We start from the raw sequence: 22,703 nt of genomic DNA, 5'->3' as shown, positions 1-22,703 counted from the left end.
AGGCAGTCCCATTCGCTCCCACTACCATTGAACTTTACATATTTTACCATTGTGAGTGCATTAGTACCTACGATGGTGAAGAGACATCAACAGACTAGTGTTAGTGAAATGTGAACTTAAACGTGATTGTATTAGTCAGTGGCCCACTGAACCATAACTCAAGACTTCGTCCTTGACCCGCCAAGCAGTATCAAAGTAAGAAAGTAAAAAATGCATCCCAACTATGAACATGAATCTTATAAACTCAGGACGTATTAGATGGCACCACTCACCCACTGACCATAGACTATATGTGGTGTGACATCACTAGAAACCGACTGACTTGAGAAAAAAAAAAGATAGATGAGTAAATGGGTGCACAAATTTCATAGTAAAATAGATATCTAGTCAAGGGACCGCATGAGATGGGGTGTAACCTGGTGACCCCACATCAGCCAAATAAACACGGCGGCCATGACTAGTGTCTATTTCCTTTTTCTGTCCATCACATGAAAAATCAAGCATTGGAGGACAGATCAAGGGTCTCTAAATTTGGTAGCATAGCGTGCAGGTTGTCTGGAATCGAACCTGAGAAGGCGTTAACCGACAGATCGAGGTACTTTAGCATAGCAAAGGTGTGGTTGAGGATGAAGGGTGGAAATGTACCATTGGGCTTGTTGCCACCCAGATATAAGAGCTGCAGGCATTTAGGATGTTGTACTCCGTATTTATAAAGTAGGTTAGCCTCCACAACTGAACGGCATCCAAGCTTGGTCGCCAAAGATGTTAGCTACGAAAGTTGCAAAGGTAAAAGAAGGAGCTCTCACTACGGGAAAATCAGGCGCTGCCGTGCAGCCTATCTTTGCCGTGAGCTGCTGCACGGCAAAGATTTCTTTGCCGTGCGCAGAAAGCAGACCGCACGGCAACGTCAACACGCACGGCAAAGTCTGGGAGCAGCGCACAGCAAAGAAACCTAGCACGGCAAAGAAAGACTTGGCGCACGGCAAAGCAATATCTCACGGCAAAGTCTGGGAGCAGCGCACGGCAATGATAGTAGGACGGCAAAGTCCCTGCAAGCCGCACGGCAAAGAAACAATGCACGGCAAAGGCCTGGGCACTGCCGTGTCCCGCCCCTTTGCCGTGCAGACAGACCAGTTGCACGGCAAAGGGTCCTTTGCCGTGCGCTGCTCCCTTTGCCGTGCGCCAATATACATTTTATTTGTTTTTCTAACTATTTTATTTCATCTACTACTTATATTTATTTTGTTAATTAGTTTTTCTTTTTGATGACTATTTATTACACTATGTGCAATACAAAATTAGTCTCCATGTTCATCCCCCACATATATCAGGGTTCCGGTGCTCGTGCCGTCCCCCTCCTTCCCCCAAAACAGCGGGACGGCGGGTCTACCCCCGTAGATTTCTCCGCGCGAGGGTGCAAAATGTACTTTTTCATTCTTTTAGGTTTGTTAGGGTTAGGTTTTAGGTCCACTTGCAAGTTTTGGTGGCATTCCGGTGCTCCGGGGGTCATTCCCCCCTAAAAACGGCTGTCTGTGGGCCCCGGATGGTCTACCCCCTAGATTTCTCCGCGCGAGGTTCCACCAATATACCTTTTCATAGGTTTAGGTTTGTTTAGTCCATGGACATATGGAAAACCATGTGTGGCACCCTTTGGCACAGTCTAGCCCCTGATATACCCGCGGCGGGACACTTCACCGTACACGTCCAGGAATCTATTAAGTGTTATCGCCCGAAGGTGAGGAATGTCAGACCGGGGATCCATGCCATGCACCATTTGGTGAATTACACCTTGCATCACACTTTGACACATAGCATAGGCCCACATGCAAGATTTGGTGGGGTTCCGGTGCTCCGGTGGTCGTTCTCCCCCTCCTCCCCCCAAAACAGCGGAACGTGTGCCCCGGTGGGTCTACCCCCTAGATTTCTCCGCGCGAGGGTGCACAAATGTACTTTTTCATTCTTTTAGGTTTGTTTAGGACATATACACATGGAGAACCAAGATTGGGACCCTTTGGCACATACACCCGCAGCTCGAGCCATTATCACACGATCGACGGTGAGCCTGATCTACTGGTTAGGGTTCGGCGTAGGGTTAGGGCTAGGGTCTAGGGTTTAGGGGAGCTACTTTGCACCATTACACCTTGAACCACACTTTGACACATAGCATAGGCCCACATGCAAGATTTGGTGGGGTTCCGGTGCTCCGGCGGTCGTTCTCCCCCTCCTCCCCCCAAAACAGCGGAACGTGTGCCCCGGCGGGTCTACCCCTAGATTTCTCCGCGCGAGGGTGCACAAATGTACTTTTTCATTCTTTTAGGTTTGTTTAGGACATATACACATGGAGAACCAAGATTGGGACCCTTTGGCACATACACCCGCAGCTCGAGCCATTATCACACGATCGAAGGTGTGCCTGATCTACTGGTTAGGGTTCGGCGTAGGGTTAGGGCTAGGTTCTAGGGTTTAGGGGAGCTACTTTTGCACCATTACACCTTGCATCACACTTTGACATATAGCATAGGCCCACATGCAAGATTTGGTGGGGTTCCGGTGCTCCGGCGGTCGTTATCCCCCTACTCCCCCCAAAACAGCGGAACGTGTGCCCCGGCGGGTCTACCCCCTAGATTTCTCCGCGCGAGGGTGCACCAATGTAACTTTTCATTCTTTTAGGTTTGTTTAGTACATATACACATGGAGAACCAAGATTGGGACCCTTTGGCACATATACCCGCAGCTAGAGCCATTATCACACGATCGACGGTGTGCCTGATCTACTTGTTAGGGTTAGGTGTAGGGTTTGGGGCTAGGGTTTAGGGGCTAGGGCTAGGGTTTAGGTTAAAGGGTAAGTATTTATGGTTAGGTACAGGTTTAGGGTTTAGGGTTAGGGTTAGGGTTTATGATGCATGGTTCTGCACCTCCGGCGTCGTGGTTTAGGGATTTAGAGGGGTTTAGGGCTCGAAGCCTCCCCAGTTTAGGGTTTAGGGTTTACGGGAGCTACTTTTGCACCATTAGACCTTGCACCACACTTTGACACATATCATAGGTCCACATGCAAGGTTTGGTGGGGTTCCGGTGCTCCGGCGGTCGTTATCCCCCTCCTCCCCCAAAACAGCGGAACGTGTGCCCCAGCGGGTCTACCCCCTAGATTTCTCCGCGCGAGGGTGCACCAATGTAACTTTTCATTCTTTTAGGTTTGTTTAGTACATATACACATGGAGAACCAAGATTGGGACCCTTTGGCACATATACCCGCAGCTAGAGCCATTATCACACGATCGACGGTGTGCCTGATGTACTGGTTAGGGTTAGGTGTAGGGTTAGGGCTAGGGTTTAGGGGCTAGGGCTAGGGTTTAGGTTAAAGGGTAAGTATTTATGGTTAGGTATAGGTTTAGGGTTTAGGGTTAGGGTTAGGGTTTATGATGCATGGTTCTGCAGCTCCGGCGTCGTGGTTTAGGGATTTAGAGGGGTTTAGGGCTCGAAGCCTCCCCAGTTTAGGGTCTAGGGTTTAGGGGAGCTACTTTTGCACCATTAGACCTTGCATCACACTTTGACACATAGCATAGGCCCACATGCAAGGTTTGGTGGGGTTCCGGTGCTCCGGCGGTCGTTATCCCCCTCCTCCCCCGCTTTTGGCGGAGGGTCATTGGTCTTCTTCGCCGGCTGTCGGTCACGCTTCGAGGGTGAGAATCCGTTCGCCTCTCTTGTACCTAGGTTTTTTCTTTATGTCTAGATCACCAAGTCTGTCGCGATACCTAGGCGTCTCTTCCCGACCGTAAGGGTTACGCGGATAAATATGCATTAGTGGTCTCGCATATTATGAACCGTAACTCTTACGGCATTTATCGGGACAGCCGGCGGATGCGTAGTTGGGTACGTTCTCCGTGCTCTACCCCGATCCGAGACAGGATCTCCGTGCTTTTTGCCGAGACGTGTATCGGGAGAGCAGCGGGGAGGTGCTGCCGAAATTCTGTCTCGGATCGGGGTAGAGCTGGGAGAACGTACTCAATCTACGGATCCGGCGGCTGCTAGGAGCCCACCTAGTAGAGTTTCAGGTTGATGCACGCGTAAAATAAATAAATATATGATGCATTTATTTCGTATTTGATATATAAATGCTATGTTCGTCTGTTTTGTTGCTGATTAGAGGATGGATAATCGTGGCTGGATGTACGATGGCAGAATCAGTCAGTGGAACTATACTGATGAATGGGGAGAAAAGACCGAGCAGTTTGTGGATAGGGCGTTTGCCATCCCTAGCAGACCTATAAGTGTTTGGTGCCCTTGTAGTAAGTGCGCTAACCGAAAGGCATAGGACAAGGAAACTATGAGTATGCACCTGATCAAGTTTGGGTTCACACCGTCCTACAGGATTTGGACTTACCATGGAGAAAAGGCAAAGAAACGTGCTAGGAAGGAGGTGCCGCAGATTCAACCTAGGGGGGAATATGACACTGGTTTTGATAGGTGCTTAGAAAACTTGGCTAATGGTAATGTGCCTGAAAGCTCTCATGTAGAGGTGGAGACACCTCAGGATGCGGAGACAAGTGAGGACCCGGAGGAAAACACAAAGGAGTATTATGAGGCTCTGTTTGCTTCGCAGAAACCCCTACATGAAAATACAGAGGTTACCCAACTAGATGCCATCGCTCGCCTTATGGCCTTGAAGTGCCATAGGAACTTGTGCAGAGATGGGTTCGATGAACTTCTGGTCATCGTAGGCAGCCTTCTGCCGAAAGGGCACCTCTTGCCGCAAAACTTCTACTATTCGACCAAATTGCTCAGTGACCTTAAGATGTCATCTCAGCAGATACACGCTTGTCCAAAGGGATGCATGCTATTCAGAGAGGAGCACGCTGACACAAATTATTGCATCAAATGCAATTCCTCTAGGTACTTTGAGGTAGACCGCAATGGTGATGGTCAGAAGAGGCAGACCACGGTTGCCAAGAATATCCTCCGCTATCTTCCAGTTCTACCGAGGATCCAGCGGCTCTTCATGACCGAGGATACTGCCCAGCAGATGAGGTGGGCCGTGGAAGGAAACAGATACACCGACAAGATGATACATCCGTCGGATGGTACTGCATGGAAGAACTTTGTCAAGAAATTTCCACTGATAGCAGGTGACCCGAGGAGCGTAGCAGTTGCGATATCAACCGATGGGTTCAATCCATATGGTATGTCGGCTGCAGTATACAGTTGTTGGCCAGTGTTTGTTATTCCCATGAACCTCCCCCTGGCGTCTGCATGAGATCAGAGAACATGTTTGTGTCGATGATAATCCCAGGGCCCAAATACCTGGGCAAGAACATGAATGTGTACCTGGAACCGCTGGTGGATGACTTGGTTCGTGGCTGGGAAGGTCGCGGGATCCGAACATATGACGCATCAAAGAAGGAGTACTTCGATATGTATGTGTGGTACCACACGTCCCTGCATGACCTGCCAAAGACGTGCTTTGTTCTGCGGGTGGTGTACACATGGGAAGTGGCCTTGCCCACAGTGCATGTGCCGTGACTTTCTTCTGGCTAAACAAGGGAGGCAAGTATTCATGCTTTGATGAAGCTCGACAGTTCCTTGAGCGGAGGCATGCATACAGGAGTGATGTAAAGAGTTTCAAGAAAGGCCGTGTTGTCCGTGGCCCGAAGCCAATTCCGAAGACCGGAACGGAAATCAAGGCCGAGTTAGATGCTCTTCAGCCTAGCCCTGATGGGAATGGTTTCTTGGGATATGGGGAGACACACCAATGGACTCACAAGCCGTGCGTACGGAAGCTCCCTTACTTTGAGTTTCTTGAGCTCCCGCATAACATTGATGTAATGCACACCGAGAAGAATATCAGTGAAGCCATTTGGAGCACGATTGTGGACACTGAGAAGACGAAGGATAACATAAAGGCTCGAATTGATCAAGAAATGTGGTGTGATAGGCCAGAGTTGAACATGCAGCCACCTAATGGTGCCAAAAAAACTTGGACTAAGCCACACGCTCCGTTCTGCCTCACAAAGGCCCAAAAAAGGGAGGTCTTCCAATGGATGAAGGACTCCTTGTTTTTCCCCGATGGGTTCGCAGCCAACTGGATGAGGGGCCTGAACATTGAAACGCTGCGAGTACAAGGACTGAAGAGTCATGACTACCACATATGGCTTGAGCGGATAATGCCGGTGATGATTCAAGGCTATGTCCCTGAGAAGACTTGGCGAGTGCTAACGAGGTTGAGTTTTTCTTCCGCGGATTTGTGCTAGGGAGTTAGACACTAAAGTGATTGAGAAGCTGGATGAAGAGGCACCCGTGTTGCTTTGCGATCTAGAGAAGATCTTTCCTCCAGGGTTTTTTAATCCGATGCAACACATGATCCTGCACCTCGCGGAGGAGTGCTTAAAGGGGGGCCCGAATTGGGGCCGTTGGCAGTTTGGTCCCGAGAGAGAAACACAAAAGCTTCGTCAAATGACTGGCAATAAATGCAAGATCGAAGCATCCATAGCCGAGGCAGTCCTGAATGTGGAGGTGGCAAACTTCACCACTAAGCACTATGATCCCAACATTCCCACAAAGCACAACCCGGTCCTCTGTTACAATGCCGCCAACAATGAAGAAGTACCCAAGCTTAGCATCTTCGTGGGGCTTGGTGGCAAGTCAAGTGGCTCGAAGCCGTACAGAACGGACCTACATGAGCGGACCTTGATCCACTCGTATGTCTTAAACACCATGGTCGAAGTGAAGCCGTACATTGAGTAAGTGCGAACCATTTAATTATTCGCAAACATTCACTCGTATGTTCGTGGCTAACTCTTCCTCTTTTCATCGGTATAGGAAATTCAAGGCTATACATTGGAAGAATACCCACAGGGAGCCTACCCCGGAAGAATCCAAGCAAATTTTCGATAAGGGCGGCGGTTTCGGTTTCAGTAGCTGGTTTTGTAATTTGGTACTATTCTATCCAAATTAGCTAGCACTTCCGACATTTATCGGTCATTTCTCGTTCTAAACTTCTTGTGCTAAACTTGTAGGCAAGAACTGACAAAGAGATGAAGTCAGAGCTAAGAAAAATTGCTAGGGGCTTTGACCATTCCGTAGAAGCGTTCAACTCCTATGACGTGAACGGGTATCGCTTCCAGACCCATCAATACACAACAAGCCGGCCCAACGCGAAGACAATAAATAGCGGGGTGGTATGTCAAGGTGATGATGGGCTCCATTACTATGGAAGAGTCGAGGGTATGTACGAGCTGAATTACGGGTTTCACAAAGGGCTAAATCCCGTCGTCTTCAAATGCCATTGGTTTGACCCACGTCGGGTGAGACGGGATCCTGAAATTGGGTTGGTTGAAGTTCAAAGGAACTCCGTTTATAAGGGAGAGGATGTGTACATCTTGGCTACCCAGGCCTTTCAAGTATTCTATCTCCCGTACGCGTGCAAAAACCCGACAAAACGTCTACATGGATGGGATGTTGTGATGACGGTGCCTTCACGCAATAGGCCGCCCCCGCCAAACACTGACGATTACCGCCGCGTAGACCCCTCAGCAAGGAGTGTCGAGTTTTATCAGGAAGAAGGGCTCCCCGGCCATTTCACAATCGGCTTGCCGACTATCGATGACATGGTCGTAGACGATGAACAAGAAGACGCGGGCATGGATGGAGACAATGCGGAAGATGAAGCTGAGGATGTCTGTGCCCCGGAAGACCTGAGTTTGCTCGAGGCGTTCAAAGCAGGGATTGACCTCGATGCAGATGGACCACCTCCAGGTTTCATTGATGATTATTGGTTCGCCGAGCCTGATGACGATGAGGAGACACGCGGTCCAATCACGGATGGCGACACAGGCTACTGATCTATGTAGTAGTAATTGTGAGGCTAGCCTATTTGTAATAACTCCGTGTAATAGAGATTGTCTAGCTAGGTTATTTGTAAGAACTATGTGCTATGTTTGAGAGAACTCTATGCTAGCTATTTGTTGCTTCCACTAATTAATGTTCATCCTTTTGCATTATTGTTGCTTTCATTAATGTTCATCTACTTATATTTCTGTTGCTTTCACTAATATTTATCTCTTTACAATATTGCGTACTAATAAACCACTCTCTTCATTTGTGTTTGCAGGTGATTGAAGCATGCCGCCAAAAAAAAAGGGGTGGCGGTCTTAAAAAGAAGCTCAAGGACTTGGTAGGTGTAGGGACTTCGAGGCGGGGCCGAGCTACTACCCCCCCTCCTAGCCCCCCTCTTGTCGCTCCCACAGGGCGGCCGCGTAGGAAGAATGCGACGCGGGTACTCACTCCTAGTCCTAGCCCCCCTCCCGCAGCCGATGATGATGACGAGGAGGAGGACCAGGAGCACCACGGGGGTGGGGAGGACCAGGAGGAGGAGGGGGTGGGGAGGACCAGGAGGAGGAGGGGGTGGGGAGGACCAGGAGGAGGAGGGGGACGAGGAGGACCTCTCGGAGGATGAGGGGTTGGGGAACTTAGTGTTCGATCCTGATCCAAGCCTACAGTGGTGTGAGCCGGAGGATTACCAAAGACGTTCCAGCCTGTGGAGAGGCCGAGGCCACGTGATAGGAAGCCATATCGGCGTGGGATAACACAGCTCCCCGCGCTGAAGCACTGGCGCTACAGGCACGTTGTTCTACAGCCCTATGGAAGGAGGTACATGTTAATTTTTGGCATTTCGTTATCGCAATTTTGTCATTATCAAAATTATTATCACATACATATTGATGTTGTCGTTTCATGGTGCAGCTCGTTCCAGTATGAAGACCCGTCGCAGAGACCGCCACGTGGGTACTCGAACATCCTTGGGGGCCTACTTAGATGGTATTTCCCTGGGATAGTCAATCTCCCTACTGGTGGCTGCGACATAGCTTGGAGGTGGGCGCACTACAGCCTCGCGGAAGATCCTCTTGGCCGCGGCACCGCGGCGGATTTGGTTGTTGCCAAATTCTGGGTACGTGACTTTTGACTTCTTACCATTCATACACTCTCCTTGGTTCACAATAATTGCACTAATGCCCCTTGTTTTACCTATGTGCATGGTTGCAGAAATACTTCAAGAGGGCCGAGGGCAAGGAGAATGCGTGCGATGATGTCCTACACCAGCTTGCAAGGAAGAGGGTGACTGGCATGCACTACGAGGCACGTGTTCAATGCGTCCGCGACTGGCACGCCGACCGCTTCGTCCACATGACTAAGGAGGACGCTCGCGACACGCTCATGCAGCCGTGGCAAGATTTGCAGGTATTTGCATTTATGTGTTATTGATTTCTTTATCGCCATGTAGTTTATTTTACCATAATGGGTTTATCTTGTGCATGTAGAACCCTCCTCAGTACGTCGGCAACGACGATAGGTGCTTTCGTGCGATGGTCATGTGGTGGACATGCCCCAAAGACCTCAAGAAGCACGAGGAGGGCAAGAAGAAGCGGGCAGAGATGCGAGGTGGATCGCATATCCAAGGCAGCATCCCCATCTCTCTTCACCTGCAGAAGGAGGTGAGCAAATTAATGGTTCCTTCATTCTTTGAATTCATGTTATATATTTGCTAACTCTGCAAGGGTGTGCCACTTCACTTTATTACATGTTCTCTTTTGCAGGAAGTCAGGACATGAGCGAAGCCTAACGTCTTTGCCGTGCTAAAGAAGATGAAGCAAAGGAAGACGCCGGATCCTGAGACGGGGTCCGTGTGGGTTAACCCGCAATCCGAGACCCAGTGCACGTCGTATGTCTCCAAGTTCAAGCAGAAGTACGGCGAGGACGCCAACCCAGAGGCCAAGGACTTTGACCCTGAGGTCGCGGTGCTTGCGGGAGAAGGCTTGAAGCATGGCCGCCTATGGTTTGGTGACGGGTGCGTCGACCCAGCGAAGGTTCCCTCTCTCCGCCAGATCCGTCGTGGTCGTAAGAGCGGCCAGCCTGAGGTAGAGCCGCGGCCACGGGCTTCGGATCTAGCTGTCGAGCGGTTACGGGTATGTTCTTCCTCGGGCCTCTACCTTTCCTTTACATGCACATGCTTTCCATTGAAATATTAATGACATCGCGGACACATCGTAGGCGGAGATGGCAGAAAAGGAGCAGGCGGCCCAGGAGCACGCACGGAACTTGGAGCGGCAGGTTCTGGAGTATCAGCAGCAGCAGGCACAGATGATGCTGCAGATGCAACAGCAGCAGCAGATGATGCAGCAGCATCAGGCACATATGAGCTGGCTGATGAGCCAGACGGCTCTGTCTTCTCCACCGGGGAGTCTTCCTCCTCCACCTTACTCCATGCCGTGGATGCCGCCACCGCCCACTCATACCCCGGGGGCACCTATCACCGTCAACAACATGAACATCATCCGGAGCATGAACCTCGGTGAGTCCTCCTACACTTGTGCCCAACCCGCTACTTGTGCTTGTTCAAGTGATCATTATGCAAATGACAAATGCCAATTCCATCAAACCTTGTAGATTATGTGTCACAACGCAATGACGATGAGGCGGGCGCAAGCAATGGAGGAGGACAAGGTTGATGGCATGGTCTTCGTGCACTCGTCGTCGTTGTAATGGATTGTTCGCACTTGTTATGGATGTTGCACTTGTTATGGATTGTAATAATGGACATTGCACTTTGTTATGCATGAACTATGTGTGCTCGATGTATTTGTGGTGTTGTTGATGTGTTTGGTGATGCTATGGTGAATATATATGTTGTATATGTTATATATATGTGAAATGCAATTTTGAAATGCAGGGATTAATGAAAAGCAGCAAAAAAATGAAAAAACCAGGGGCCTTTGCCGTGTGTATGCACACGGCAAAGGACTTTTGGTCACTTTGCCGTGTGCATACACACGGCAAAGGTGCCACGTGGCGCAAGCCTGTGCTCCTGGGAAGCCAGTGGGTGTGCCTGGAGATTCCTTTGCCGTGCGTGCTGGGGCTTGGCCTCACGGCAAAGGGAGCACGGCCCGGCAGAGGCAGGCGCACGGCAACTAGGTGGCGCACGGCAAAGAGGATGGCGCACGGCAGAGATCAGCCGCACGGCAAAGGTGCGAGCGCACGGCAAAGATCACGCGCACGGCAAAGGGGCGGCCGCACGGCAACGTTGCGCGCGCACGGTAAAGGCCTTTGCCGTGCGGTTTGGTCTGAAGCACGGCAATGTCTTCGTTGCCGTCGGAGGCGTTGCCGTGCAGACGTTGCCGTGCGTCGACGCACGGCAAAACCTTTGCCGGGCAAATAAGGGCCTTTGCCGTGCGAATTGTCGCACGGCAATGAATTGTTTTCCCGTAGTGTCTGAATATATATGTCCATAACTTAAGCAAGACCCCATTTTCGGACATCCCATGTAGTTAACCCCTGTCAGTATGAGTTTATCTCCAGTTCATCTACTTATATTATTATTTAGAATCCCTCTACCACAATTTGTGAAAACCTAGTGTATCTAGAGAATTGCTAGCTTTTAGATTTTAGATCAGGGTTCTCAGTTTATGGATGAGTTTTCGAAAGTCTGAACACTGGAAAACCCTAAACTAAGTGACAGCTTTTAGGCCAAAACTGAAAGAGGGTATTCGAACAATAACTCAATTTTTAGAACATCCAATTCATAGGATTCGAATTCCAACTCAGAATAATTTGAGCTTTGTACTACTTGAGATTTTGGAAGCCATTTGACCGTTCTTCTTGCCATTTTGTTGTGAGGTCTTGATAATCTGAGCCACAGATGTGTGCCTGGCATCCATTTCTGATGACGTCAAGCTCATACTTACATGTCTACTTTATTTCTATTATCATTCAAGTCCAAACTGAAGGACTTTGCTTTATATCCTGTCTCCTACACCCTCTGTCATATTAGTTGTCACTGTCTTAGTACAATTGTGTACTAAATCAGTGACAACTAATATGGAACAGAGGGAGTAGTTCCAAAGTTGGCGCTAAAGTTGGAACTAGACTTAACAATGCTAGATTCTCAAAAAAAAAAAAAAGACTTAACAATGCTACGAGTACGAGATCCCTACCTGAGAATCCAACAGAAACCATGTGCTTTTTTCTCTATTAACTTGACCAAAAAGTTAAAAAAGAACAATGCTACAAATCCTGCGACCAAAATGGTTGTATTTAGGACAAACGTTAAGAGCAGCAAAATAAATGTTGAATTCGAGCATTGGTCGGATGAACCTAAGAGGAGATGCAGGTGCGCACGCCATCGGAATCACCCACTGTTCGTCCTTTACCAACCGCCACTACAGCTACTCCAGCACAGACCCGCCCCTCGGCGCGACCTACACCACCAACCCGTGGCAGCCAAATTGCGGGATGGGCGGCCGTGACGCCGTGGTGGAGATGGACCCCAGCAGCTTCGTCATGTTCGACCTTGGCTACTACCATGCGGTGCTCAAGTACAGAGCCCTTCTCCAGTCCGACACTGCTCTGATCACTGGCGCCACGGCAAGGGCTGAAATCGCCAAAATGTCATGGCCAGCACACCGCAGGTGTTCTTCCAGGTGTTCGCGCGTTCGGTGGCCAGGATAGGGTCCGTACAAGTCATGACTGGCTCCGAGGGGGAAATCAGGAAGCAGTGCGCCATCACCAACAGCTACCAGAACTGACACACGCATCCTGGTTTCTCTTCCATATGGAATTTGGCAGTGGCAGTGCATACTGTGAATTTGTTCTTGTTCATTGGTGATTTGTAACCCTTACTATTGTGATCAAAATTTTGCTACAAGTTGGTGCTAAAAAGGCCGAGTCTGCAGTTTAACTGTACAGAGAGGATATGGTACAAGTACACATGAATTATATATGATTGAAGCTGCATTCGTAGGCCGAGTCTGCAGTTTAACTGTACAGAGCGGATACGACACAAGTACACATGAATTAGATAAGATTGAAGCTGCGACCAATAACAGAACATACATAACTGCAACTCACGGAATTCAGAAGTAACACCCATTACAAGTCTATGAAACTGTATCATCAGATGTTCAGAACAGCTATCAGCCACTTCAGCTCACTTAGGAACAGATCATCACAACTTATTTGGTGAACGAAAACAAAGGGCAGGGCCATGGATAATACATGTCTATGGCAGGTACTGCAAGTTGGAGGAAACTTCAAGAAACACTAAGGTGACAAGTGCGAAGCAGAGTGCGGTACCTCAGGTGACAAGTGCAAAGCAGAGTGACGCTTCATTGTCATATGCACTTCTCTTGCAGCGCATCGATGCAACCAAAGAAGGCAAACCTCCAGAACTTCCCAAAAAACAATGCTCCAAACCATAACCAGAGACCAAAGACAGTTTCCAGCAATCACTGAGTAGTACAGCCACAGGGTTTCGAGTTGATGGTGATCTTCCTTTGCCCCGCCAAGTGCTGTTGTAGAGGTCGAATCGTTTTTACATGGAGTGCTCAGAGGAACACCACATAGTCCCAGGTTGTTGCTATAAATGTAGGGGTCATCAAATGTTTGGAGCTGATTGCCTGTAGGTATTTCTCCTGACAGAAGGTTGTTGAAGACATTCAGAGAGCTGAGGAACTTCAAGTGTGATATGCTTGAAGGAATAGGACCTGAGAGCTTGTTCCAAGAGAGGTCTATAGACTCCACATCTTTCAAATTACCAATGCTAACTGGGATAGGACCAGAAAATTTATTTCTCGACAAGTTAAGGAATCGAAGGGCTTCAAGGTTCATTAATTCTGAAGGGATCTCACCAAAAAGGGAGTTGCTTGATAGATCAATACCAATCATAAGACTAATTTCTGTATTGAAAGTATAATATCGTCCCTTCCAATCTACTTGCGTGTGACCATCATATGAATGAGCCATACGGTTTAACATGTATGTTCTGTCACCCGATTGGTCCCTTGCATATATGTCTAGCATTGTCTCAAAGTAAGTAAAGTTGCTAAGACTTGCTGGTATGGAATCTGTGAGATTATTTTCAGCTAGGTCAAGCAATTGAAGATGAGAGAGTTGTGATACCTCCCAAGGAATACTTCCATGAAACATATTTGACCGTAGTCGTAGAATTGTTAGCCAATGGAAGCTTGACCCTATCCATGAAGGAATTGAGCCAGAAAACTTATTTCCTCCCAGATCCAAAGAAACTAAGCTTTCTAACTTCCTTATAGCAGGTGGTAAACATCCTCGGAAGTTGTTGCTTGCTAGATGCACTGATAGTAGTGAAGAATTATGGTTCGTTGAGGTTGGAACTTCTCCAACAAAGGCATTGCTTGACAAATCCATGTATTGTAGGCTAAGCAAGTTCCATAAACAACCAGGGAACATTCCAGATAAGAGATTGCTTGATAAGTCTAAGGCTTCTAGATTGCCTAGCTGACAGAAGTCCTCATTGATGCTTCCGGTGAAGGTGTTGTTTGCAATATTGAAAACCTTGACACTGGTCCAGTTTGAGAACCATTCCAATGGGATGCTGCCGCTGAGATGGAGATTGTTCCCGACACTAAACTCTTCAATATCCTGGATCTTGGAAAAGGACGGGGGCAAACCCCCAGAGAGCATGTTCCAGGACAAAGTCCATTAAATGGAGATCAGTAAGGTTACTGAGCTCCTTTGGGATTCCTCCGATGAGATTATTTTTCCTTAGATTGAGTTCAGACAGTTTCGCAAGTTTACAGAACGACCGTGGTATAAGCCCTGAGAACATATTGGAGGACAGACAAAGGACCCTTAAGTTTGGCATCATATCGGGCAGGTTCTCTGGGATCCAACCTGAGAAGGCGTTATACGACAGGTCGGAGGTCCAGTAGCATAACGAAGGTGCGGTTGAGAATGAATGCTGGGAATGTACCATTGAGCTTGTTACCAGCTAGATTTAAGATCTGCAGGCTGGCCACAAGTGAGAACTTGGTAGCATCTGGGTTTCTCAAGTAGTTATCTGCCAAATATAACTCAACAATCATTGAGAGCTTGCTAAGCTGGTAGGGGATGGCTCCACAAAGATCGTTGTCGGTCAAATCCAGAGTGTTGAGGTTGCGCAACAAAGATATATTTGCAGGAATTGTGCCAAACAGATTGTTGCCGCTGAGGTCAAGCATAGTGAGGTGCTGGAACGTGGCAAATGAGAAGGCGTCAAGCGTGCCGTTGAGGCTGGAGCAGGAAAGGTGGAGCTCGTTGACATGCCCGGCATCTTCATAGCACAAGATACCTGACCAACTACAAGTTGGGTTGGTACGTGACCATGAAGACAGAGAAGTGGAGTTTAGCAGAGTGTCCTTCCACCAGAGGAGTGCTTCTCCTTCTTGGCTGATCGCACTGGCCATGCATAGCAGCACACGGAAAGTTGACAAGAGACACAAGAGATTTCTGAAATGGGGTGCCATGGCTGAAGGTAGCGGATGGATTTGTTGCATGTTTGTTTGCCTCAACAACCAAGTAGTGAGCATACATAATATAGCGCAATTTAATCGCTGGCAGTCCCATTCGCTCCCACTACCATTGAGCTTTATATATTTTATCAATGCCAGTGCATTAGTAGCTAAGATGGTAAAGAGAAATCGGCAATACAGACTAGTGTTAGTTAAATGTGCACTTAAAGGTGATTGCATTAGTCAGTTGCCACTGACTATAACTACGGACTATCGCCTTTCACCCGCTAAGCAGTAACAAAGTAAGAAAATGGTAAATGCAATGCAAGTACGAACATAACTCTTACACCATATCCCCCCCCCCCCATTTATGTGGTGTGAAATCACTGGAAGATTAGTAATCTATTTTTTTAGAGAATACATAGGCAGGCTGGAGGAACAATAGAACAAAGATCTGTTCTAGAAACCTATTGTGACTTGGGATGAGTACCAGAGTACACAAATTTCCAGTCAAGAGACCACACGAGATGGGTTGTACTAGTCTACAGCTTGCTTGATCAGTTCGAGTGTGCAAAATAGATATCTACCAACATGGTGATGCCATACGTCACAGGAGAACACATTTCATAGCAATTCCCACAGCAGCCAAATAAACAAGGTGGACATGAGTCAATTTGCTGAGATGACTAGTGCATAAGTCGCACATTCCCACCATATGAAAAATCAAGCACAGGTTAAACAAGCGAGCTAAGAAATGCCTACCTCCCCAAGAGATGGCGGTTCACCAGGAAATCAAAGGTTCGGTAAAATTATTTCCCTATCTGAGTGTCTCTCGATTGGCAGCCCCGACGAGAGTCCGACACGGCGACGGCGAGGGTCGTGGAATGGGCGTGTATGGGGATTTGGCGAGAGGCGAAGCGCGTCTCATGCGATGGTGATTGGGACGCTCAAACGGCGCATAGCGGCGGGAAAGAAGCAAGCGAAGGGACGACGAGGGCGGCGGCGGGCTCCGCCGCCGCCGGTAGAGGCGAGGTGTGCTGCAAATAAAATAAAGAAACGCCAGTAAGATCAAGTTGGGCCTTGGGCCAAGCCCAACGAAGAAGAAGACTATCCTGAGTAAAAAGGAAGGCAAGAAAGATAGCCAGCTTTCCTGTTGCGAACTGGGAATATTTTGCACTTCTCCTATTTAACAACCGAGATATTTTGTTTCAATTCAAGCAATGCACAAAATGCTTCTTCTATTTTCGGCTACATGACACACACTTGGGAATACTCTAAGACTCTACCCACACATTTTCACCCGGATACATGTAAAAAAAAACCTGTCTAATTGAGATGGAGGAGAATTCATCGGTTCGAATACATTACCCATGATGTAGGGAACATTCGCAATTTGTTAAGCAAGAAGTAGAGTTCACTAAGATTTAGTTAATTACATAGGTAACTTAGGAAATTGCCTACAATTAGGTTTTTGGATTGTTGAATAACTAGGTACAATTTTCATGATTAATTTTAGAATATAAAACAAAATAGTAGCAGGGCATACAATACAATAATCATCGCTAAACATATCAAGATATGTCTCACGTACCGATCTGCTAGAGGTGTAGCAGTTGTCATCATAGCGGTAACATTATTGATGACAACGTTGGTGAAGACGGGTCGAAGTAGACGGCATTGACGATGATGGTAGGAAGCATCACACGACTTGCACGATAGACGACCCGTGATGAAGAGATTGAGCAGTTGCGCAAAGCTCTTCACAAAAACCTAATTCGCCCTATCTCGTGCAGGATCACAAAGGCGAGTCGTTTCAGAGACCTGCTTTTCTGTTCACCGGTGCACGCCGACGTGCGAGGTGGAGTAGGCAACGATGACAACACAAGAAGAGAGGTGGTAAACCCTAACTCGTGTATCAGGTATGTTTTTGCGGCGGTCGGGCAAGAGATTATATATAGGCTCATGAAACCCTAACACTAACTGCGGCGCGTCGGTTTAGGACTCTATTGTTTTCCTGAACTGCAAAAAAAAAAGTCTCGGCTCGAGGCTCAGTCCACTCAACACAAGCGTAGCGCGCGCGTCGTGACATGTCGAAGAGGAGCATGCTTGTACCACTCCTCTTCTCACTCACTTACTAATAGTGGGACAACACACCTTATAAGATAGTCTAACTTCCTCCTAACTTTCATGTGGTACTAAACTTTGCTCTCACTTCTCTTGTCACTCCCTTGTGAGTTACCACCAACTTGAGCTCAAACTCACATGTGTTGTCGCATGGGTAAGCTTTGAGTTTTATAGGAAAATCTGAAATACTACCTGAATCAAAAATTTATTCCGTAATTTTAACATGATGTAGGACACATTTGCAATTTGAGAAGCAAGAAGTAGAGTTCACCAAGGTTTTGTTAATTGAAGATAAGTAGTAACTGAAATTGCTTTTCAAGTCTGAGCCATAGGAAAAATACAGGTACAAGAACGTGGTTCCAGAGTAGCTCAGGCCGCTTCAAAATTCATCATAATAAGATTTACAGCAGACGTTTATAATTAAGGACACCAGGGCCCAGGCATACACTATTACAGCTCGCCAAATCTACACAGCAAGCTTATTCAGAAGAGAAAAAAAATCGGTGTTAGCTGGTGGCTTCGTGGTAGTTTGCAAGTCGACATTGCTGGCCTGGTGAAGTTGCTTGTCACCAGCAGCGATACGTTTTCTTCGGCCTCAGCTGAAGCAAAAAGGAAAAAAAATCGTTAGAACGGACAGGTATATATGTTGCTGGCAATCAAATCAAAACTTGTCATTCCAAGAGAAGAAAATTACGTCGCTGCTGCGGCCACACTTCTTCTTGCGGCAGTTGGTGGACCTCGGAGGAAGGCGAGCATAGCACCTATATATGAATCAATCAATGTCGGAAAAAGTCAGGTAATATTTCAGGTCGACCGAGATGGAAAACTCGAGCATGTAATACTATAGACGTGTATAACTGTATATGCACGTACTTGCGGCAGATCATCTTCTTCAAGTTGTAGCTGAGCGCAAGCGCCTGGAGGCTGCGGTCCTCGAACCAGGGGTAGTAGCCGCGGCCGTTGTAGGGGTAGCCGCCGCGGAGGCCGAGCGTGAGCTGCAGCGTCGACTCCTTGCCAATACCGTAGTCGGCCAGCGTTCGTCCGCCCTCCTCGTCTAGCTGCTTCCCGGCGAAGACGAGAGATGGCAGCTGATGATGCCGGTCGTCGTCATGGCCGTCGGAGGTGCCGATGACTCCTTGCTTGTGCTGGATCTGGGCCTTTACGCTGTCAATCGTGTCGCTGCTCTCGACCTCGAGCGTGAGAGTCTCCCCGGTGACGGTCTTCACGAAGATCTGCATCGTCGTTTGTGGGCGGTGGTGGTGGGGTGAGCGCACCGCAGCGCCAGCGAAGTACATATATATAGGGGATCGATCGGAGGAAACGGAAGCGCGGCCGCTACGAAACGGAGTAGCCAACGTAACGGGAATATGTGATCGCCACGGATACAGGCTCTCAGAGAATTCCGAACAAACAGCAACCACTAGGGTTCACGTCCGGTTCTTATTCTTAGCGCTGTCCCCCAGGTCGTGGTGGAATTTCTTTTATTTTTATACGATTTACCACTTTGCTCCGAAACCAGCGAGAGGGCATGGGTTTTTTTTTTGTCCCGGTTCTTTAGGTACCTTTTGTCCTGGCTAGAGGTTCGGGCCGCAACAAAAGGATCTGACGCCTTTTGCGGCGTGCTGGCAGCCCTTTTGTCCCGGTTTGTGGTTCAAACCGGGATAAAAGATCCCGGCCTACATATACAGCCATCCCCCTCCGCCCATTCTCTCTACATTTTTTTCCTTGGTGGTGGAAGATGGAGGTTAATGCTAGCTTTTTTTTTTTTTTTTTGCACAAGAGGTGTTTGATGAAATATTTGTGAGAACGATACCACTTGAGTTCATTTAATAAGATTTTTTCTCTTTTTTGTCCTAAAAGATTAGCAACTATTTTCTCGTCTAGACCGCACAGTACTAAATTTAGCATGGTGATTGCATTTGATCTATCGTGAAACCAATTTGGAATTTGTGATTTTGACGCATAGTGCTTGCAGCAAGATATTTGAGAAATATTTAGATTTGTCGATCAGTCTAAATAGAAGATGGATTTTGTAAACAAATTTGCCTCACCATTACATAAACGCACCATAATATGAACCAGTCAAATTCTAATACGAACCTCAATTACTATTTTCAAAGTTCCGGTAATTATCTTTTAGAGATGGACGGGTGCGGCAAAGCGCGCTTTCATGGTCTAGTAAGATTTACAGCAGACGCTTACAAGGACACCAGGCATACACCATTACAGGTCGCCAAATCTAAACACTTCATCCTAGCGTCGTCCCCAAGGGCGACGCCAGGGCGAACCCTAGCGCCGCCAGCCGCCGCCCCCCTCGCTCTCTCCCTCCGCCGCTGCCGTCGGCGTCGGCCACGGTGGCGGCGGGCCCCGGCGCCGAAGGGGGTCGGGGGGTGGTGGTGGCGGAGATCCGTTGCGGCGGCTGCGGGGAGGCGCGTACGGCGTCCGAGGCGGAGATCCCTTGGCGAGCGGCGGCGGATGCTCCACCATGGCCTTCCGGTGATGGTGGTACTGATGGTTGCGGGTCTAGTTCCCGCATAGACCCGTCGTCGGTTCAGCTGACGGCGTGAGAAGGGGGCAGCGACCTTGCGAGGCGTGGATGGTGTGGTACCGGCGTCCAAGACCGCGTGACGTGGCAGGCCCGATCTGAGATCTGGGTCGCGTGTGTCTCGGATGGTGCGTACTCCGATTCCTCCTTCGTTTTCGCTGGCTAGTAGATGGCGGCGAGGGGGCTTGTTCGTCTGTTTCGTGGTTTGAAGGTGGTGGTCCTAGGGTTTCTCTTGCGCGAAGATGAAGACTTTTCTGAGGTCTGTTCTTCTTGATCTGGCCGGAGTGTTGAGTTCCGGAAGGGGCCGCCGATGAATGGAACAGTGCATTTTGCCTGGAGTTTTGCTGGATCGGGTGGTATTCGGTCGTGCGCACCCAATGTTTTATTCCAGCCGTTTGGTTATGGATGGAGCGACGCGAAGCTCTATTCTATGTTGACATCAAGTGACATTTTGGTCCATGGTGAAGTCAGAAGAAGATAATATCATGAAGGTCGGATCGGAGGACTAGCTAATGGAGGTTTAAGTCTCCGCGCTGTTGAGGGACTGGCTTGGTGTTCCGGGCTTCGCAGCAGTGGTATGAAAGCGGGGGCGGCAACACATGTGAAGTTCAGAGTCCTACCTTTCAGGGTGAAAATCCAAGGTCTGGCCTTAACTGGTTGTGCCTGGCAATTACCTTATTGGAGGCATTGTTTTGAGAGCGGGGACTATCTTCAAGGTGAAAACCTAAGATCTTTGGTCGGACGACGACGGTGTTGGTGCACTGTTTTCTTTCTTGGAGGCGTCGCTTTTGGAGAGTCTGTATTTCAGGTGTTGTATTGGTGGTGGAGGCATTAGTAGGAAAACCCTTATAGGCGGAGCTTATTTCTGTGGCGCACCACTAAAAATGCGCCACAGAAATTTATTTTGTGGCGCACCGGGCAAGGTGCGCCACAAAAATAGCTTAATTTTGTGGCGCACCAGCGAACCGTGCGCCACAAAAACTTGGTGGGCCCCACAAGCTGCCACCCCCAATTATTACTGTAGGTATTTCTGTGGCGCACATGTCGTGCTGCGCCACAGAAATAACTCTTTCTGTGGCGCATGGGCTTCGGTGCGCCACAGAAGTAGTTGATTCTGTGGCGTACCTGCTCGGGTGCGCCACAGAATTAAGGGACTTATATCATCTCGCCCGTGCCCTCCCCCGCCTGTTCACCTCTCCCCTCTCCCGAGCCCCTCCCCTCTCCCCTCTCCTCCGTGGTCGCCTGGATCCGCCGCCGCCGCCTTCCTCCGTGGTCGCCTGGATCCTCCATGGTCGTCGCAATCGCCGTCGCCGCCGCCTTCCTCCGCGAGGGGCATATGCCGCCGCGGTCCTCCCATCCCCGCCACCTGCAGCACAAGATGCCCCTACGGCGAGGAGGGGCCGCCGCGAGGAGGGGCCGCCGTCGCGGCAAGGTGGAGGAGCCGCCGCCTCCTCCTCCTCCTCCACCCCTGCCGTCATCTTCAACCTCGTCCTCCACCCCTGTCATCGGTGCTCTCTCTCCCCTCCCCTCCTCTCCCTCTTAATTCCTCCTCCGCTGCCCCTATGGCTTGTGTTTGCAAGCTCTGGTGATCATTTGATCACCAATTGGTTGATAATTACTTACTGCTTTCTCTATCTATGCATGTTGCTTGATATACTGTGTTGTTGCTTGATTTGTATAGCTTCTCACCATGTACTGGTGGTTTCTTATGCTTTGAAAAGCATATGAATGGGTGCATGATGCTTGCCAAGCATCCGTGTTGCCTAGCAGTTGACTAATTCATTTATCTGTGAAACTTTATCTTGTTAATGTAGATAATTGAGATGAACTACTTTGCAGTAATGATTCTATTACTGTATTTACTTAAGCTAGATGGATACCAACTATTGTTGGGGACCCTAGCTTCATTTTGAATCCTGTTGGGTAATGATAAGTGTGTAGGCTTGGTGGTTTGGATGGTTTGGTGGTTGAATTGGCCTTTGCAGTCATGAACAGCTGGCTTGGTAAATCATCTGGGATGGTTTCCTTCCTAGTTCCATTTGGAAGATGCTACTATTCAATTGGTTGGCATAACCATGGTGACTTGAGTTGGTCAAATTCCTGGTCCTTGCCATTTGTACCAGGCTTCACTTGGTCTATGATTAAATGATGACCAAACATTGTTATTCCACCCTATGTGCTTGTGTTTGACATGGCTGTTGCTATGTCTCTGTACATATTTACTTGATGGATTCTTGTGAGCTTATGGTATGCTACTATGCTACTGGTGGGCTTGTATACATACATATTTGCAGTTGGTCTTGGTTGGCCTAAGAATGCTCCCTGGCCAGATGCTTGATGTCTTGGCTCAGCCAATGATGCAAAGGCTGAGGCAAAAACTGTAAATGAATGTATACTAAAATAGAGATATCCACAGTAGGGGATCATGTAAATGAATGCCACTGTGGTATCGTTTGAAAAAAATGGGAAGTTTCTGATGGTCTAAAAGACTAGGTGATGCTAGGTTATTAAGTTGGCTGTCAAGGTTGGTTTTATCTGGTTAACTTGGATAGGCTATGTGTTCTTGCTTACTTATGCATATCCATCTCTACTGGATTGACTAGCTCGGGCTTGGCCTCTCTCTTGCCAGCATCACTTGGTTACTACCAAGTGATGAATAATCCCTTATGGTACCCCAGCTTTGTTTTGAACTCAACTGAGTAATGATAAATTTCTATTTCTTGTTGGCTTTGATGAAAATAGAG

At 48.4% G+C, this 22,703-nt stretch overlaps 2 protein-coding genes across 2 annotated transcripts; one reads left to right on the top strand and one right to left on the bottom strand.

The window, feature by feature from the left end:
* The first annotated feature begins 12,135 nt into the window (after window positions 1–12,135).
* Window positions 12,136–12,572, top strand: LOC127321204 (peroxidase 3-like). Its single transcript, XM_051350243.1, has 2 exons — window positions 12,136–12,411; window positions 12,468–12,572. The coding sequence occupies exons 1-2, from the start codon at window positions 12,136–12,138 to the stop codon at window positions 12,570–12,572; spliced, it is 381 nt and encodes a 126-aa protein (XP_051206203.1).
* Window positions 12,573–17,963: 5,391 nt separating this feature from the next.
* LOC127321213 (ubiquitin-ribosomal protein eL40 fusion protein-like) lies at window positions 17,964–18,667 on the bottom strand. The gene is made up of 3 exons (XM_051350252.2): window positions 18,288–18,667; window positions 18,109–18,175; window positions 17,964–18,013 (listed from the first exon to the last, which is right to left on the bottom strand). The coding sequence occupies exons 1-3, from the start codon at window positions 18,650–18,652 to the stop codon at window positions 17,981–17,983; spliced, it is 465 nt and encodes a 154-aa protein (XP_051206212.1). The 5' UTR covers window positions 18,653–18,667; the 3' UTR covers window positions 17,964–17,980.
* Window positions 18,668–22,703: the final 4,036 nt, after the last annotated feature.

Source organism: Lolium perenne, chromosome 6 (genome assembly GCF_019359855.2).
Source record: "Lolium perenne isolate Kyuss_39 chromosome 6, Kyuss_2.0, whole genome shotgun sequence".
NCBI lineage: Eukaryota > Viridiplantae > Streptophyta > Magnoliopsida > Poales > Poaceae > Lolium > Lolium perenne.
This window is presented reverse-complemented; position numbering and strand designations above follow the sequence as displayed.

Excerpts from the sequence above, each read along its gene's own strand:
- LOC127321204 (XM_051350243.1), top strand. The coding sequence starts at position 12,136 with ATGAACCTAAGAGGAGATGCAGGTGCGCACGCCATCGGAATCACCCAC. Across the intron at positions 12,412-12,467 it reads CTCTGATCACTGGCGCCACG|GTGTTCGCGCGTTCGGTGGC; the intron begins GCAAGGGCTGAA and ends GTGTTCTTCCAG.
- LOC127321213 (XM_051350252.2), bottom strand. The coding sequence starts at position 18,652 with ATGCAGATCTTCGTGAAGACCGTCACCGGGGAGACTCTCACGCTCGAG. Across the intron at positions 18,176-18,287 it reads AAGAAGATGATCTGCCGCAA|GTGCTATGCTCGCCTTCCTC; the intron begins GTACGTGCATAT and ends ATTCATATATAG. Across the intron at positions 18,014-18,108 it reads AGTGTGGCCGCAGCAGCGAC|CTGAGGCCGAAGAAAACGTA; the intron begins GTAATTTTCTTC and ends TTTTTGCTTCAG.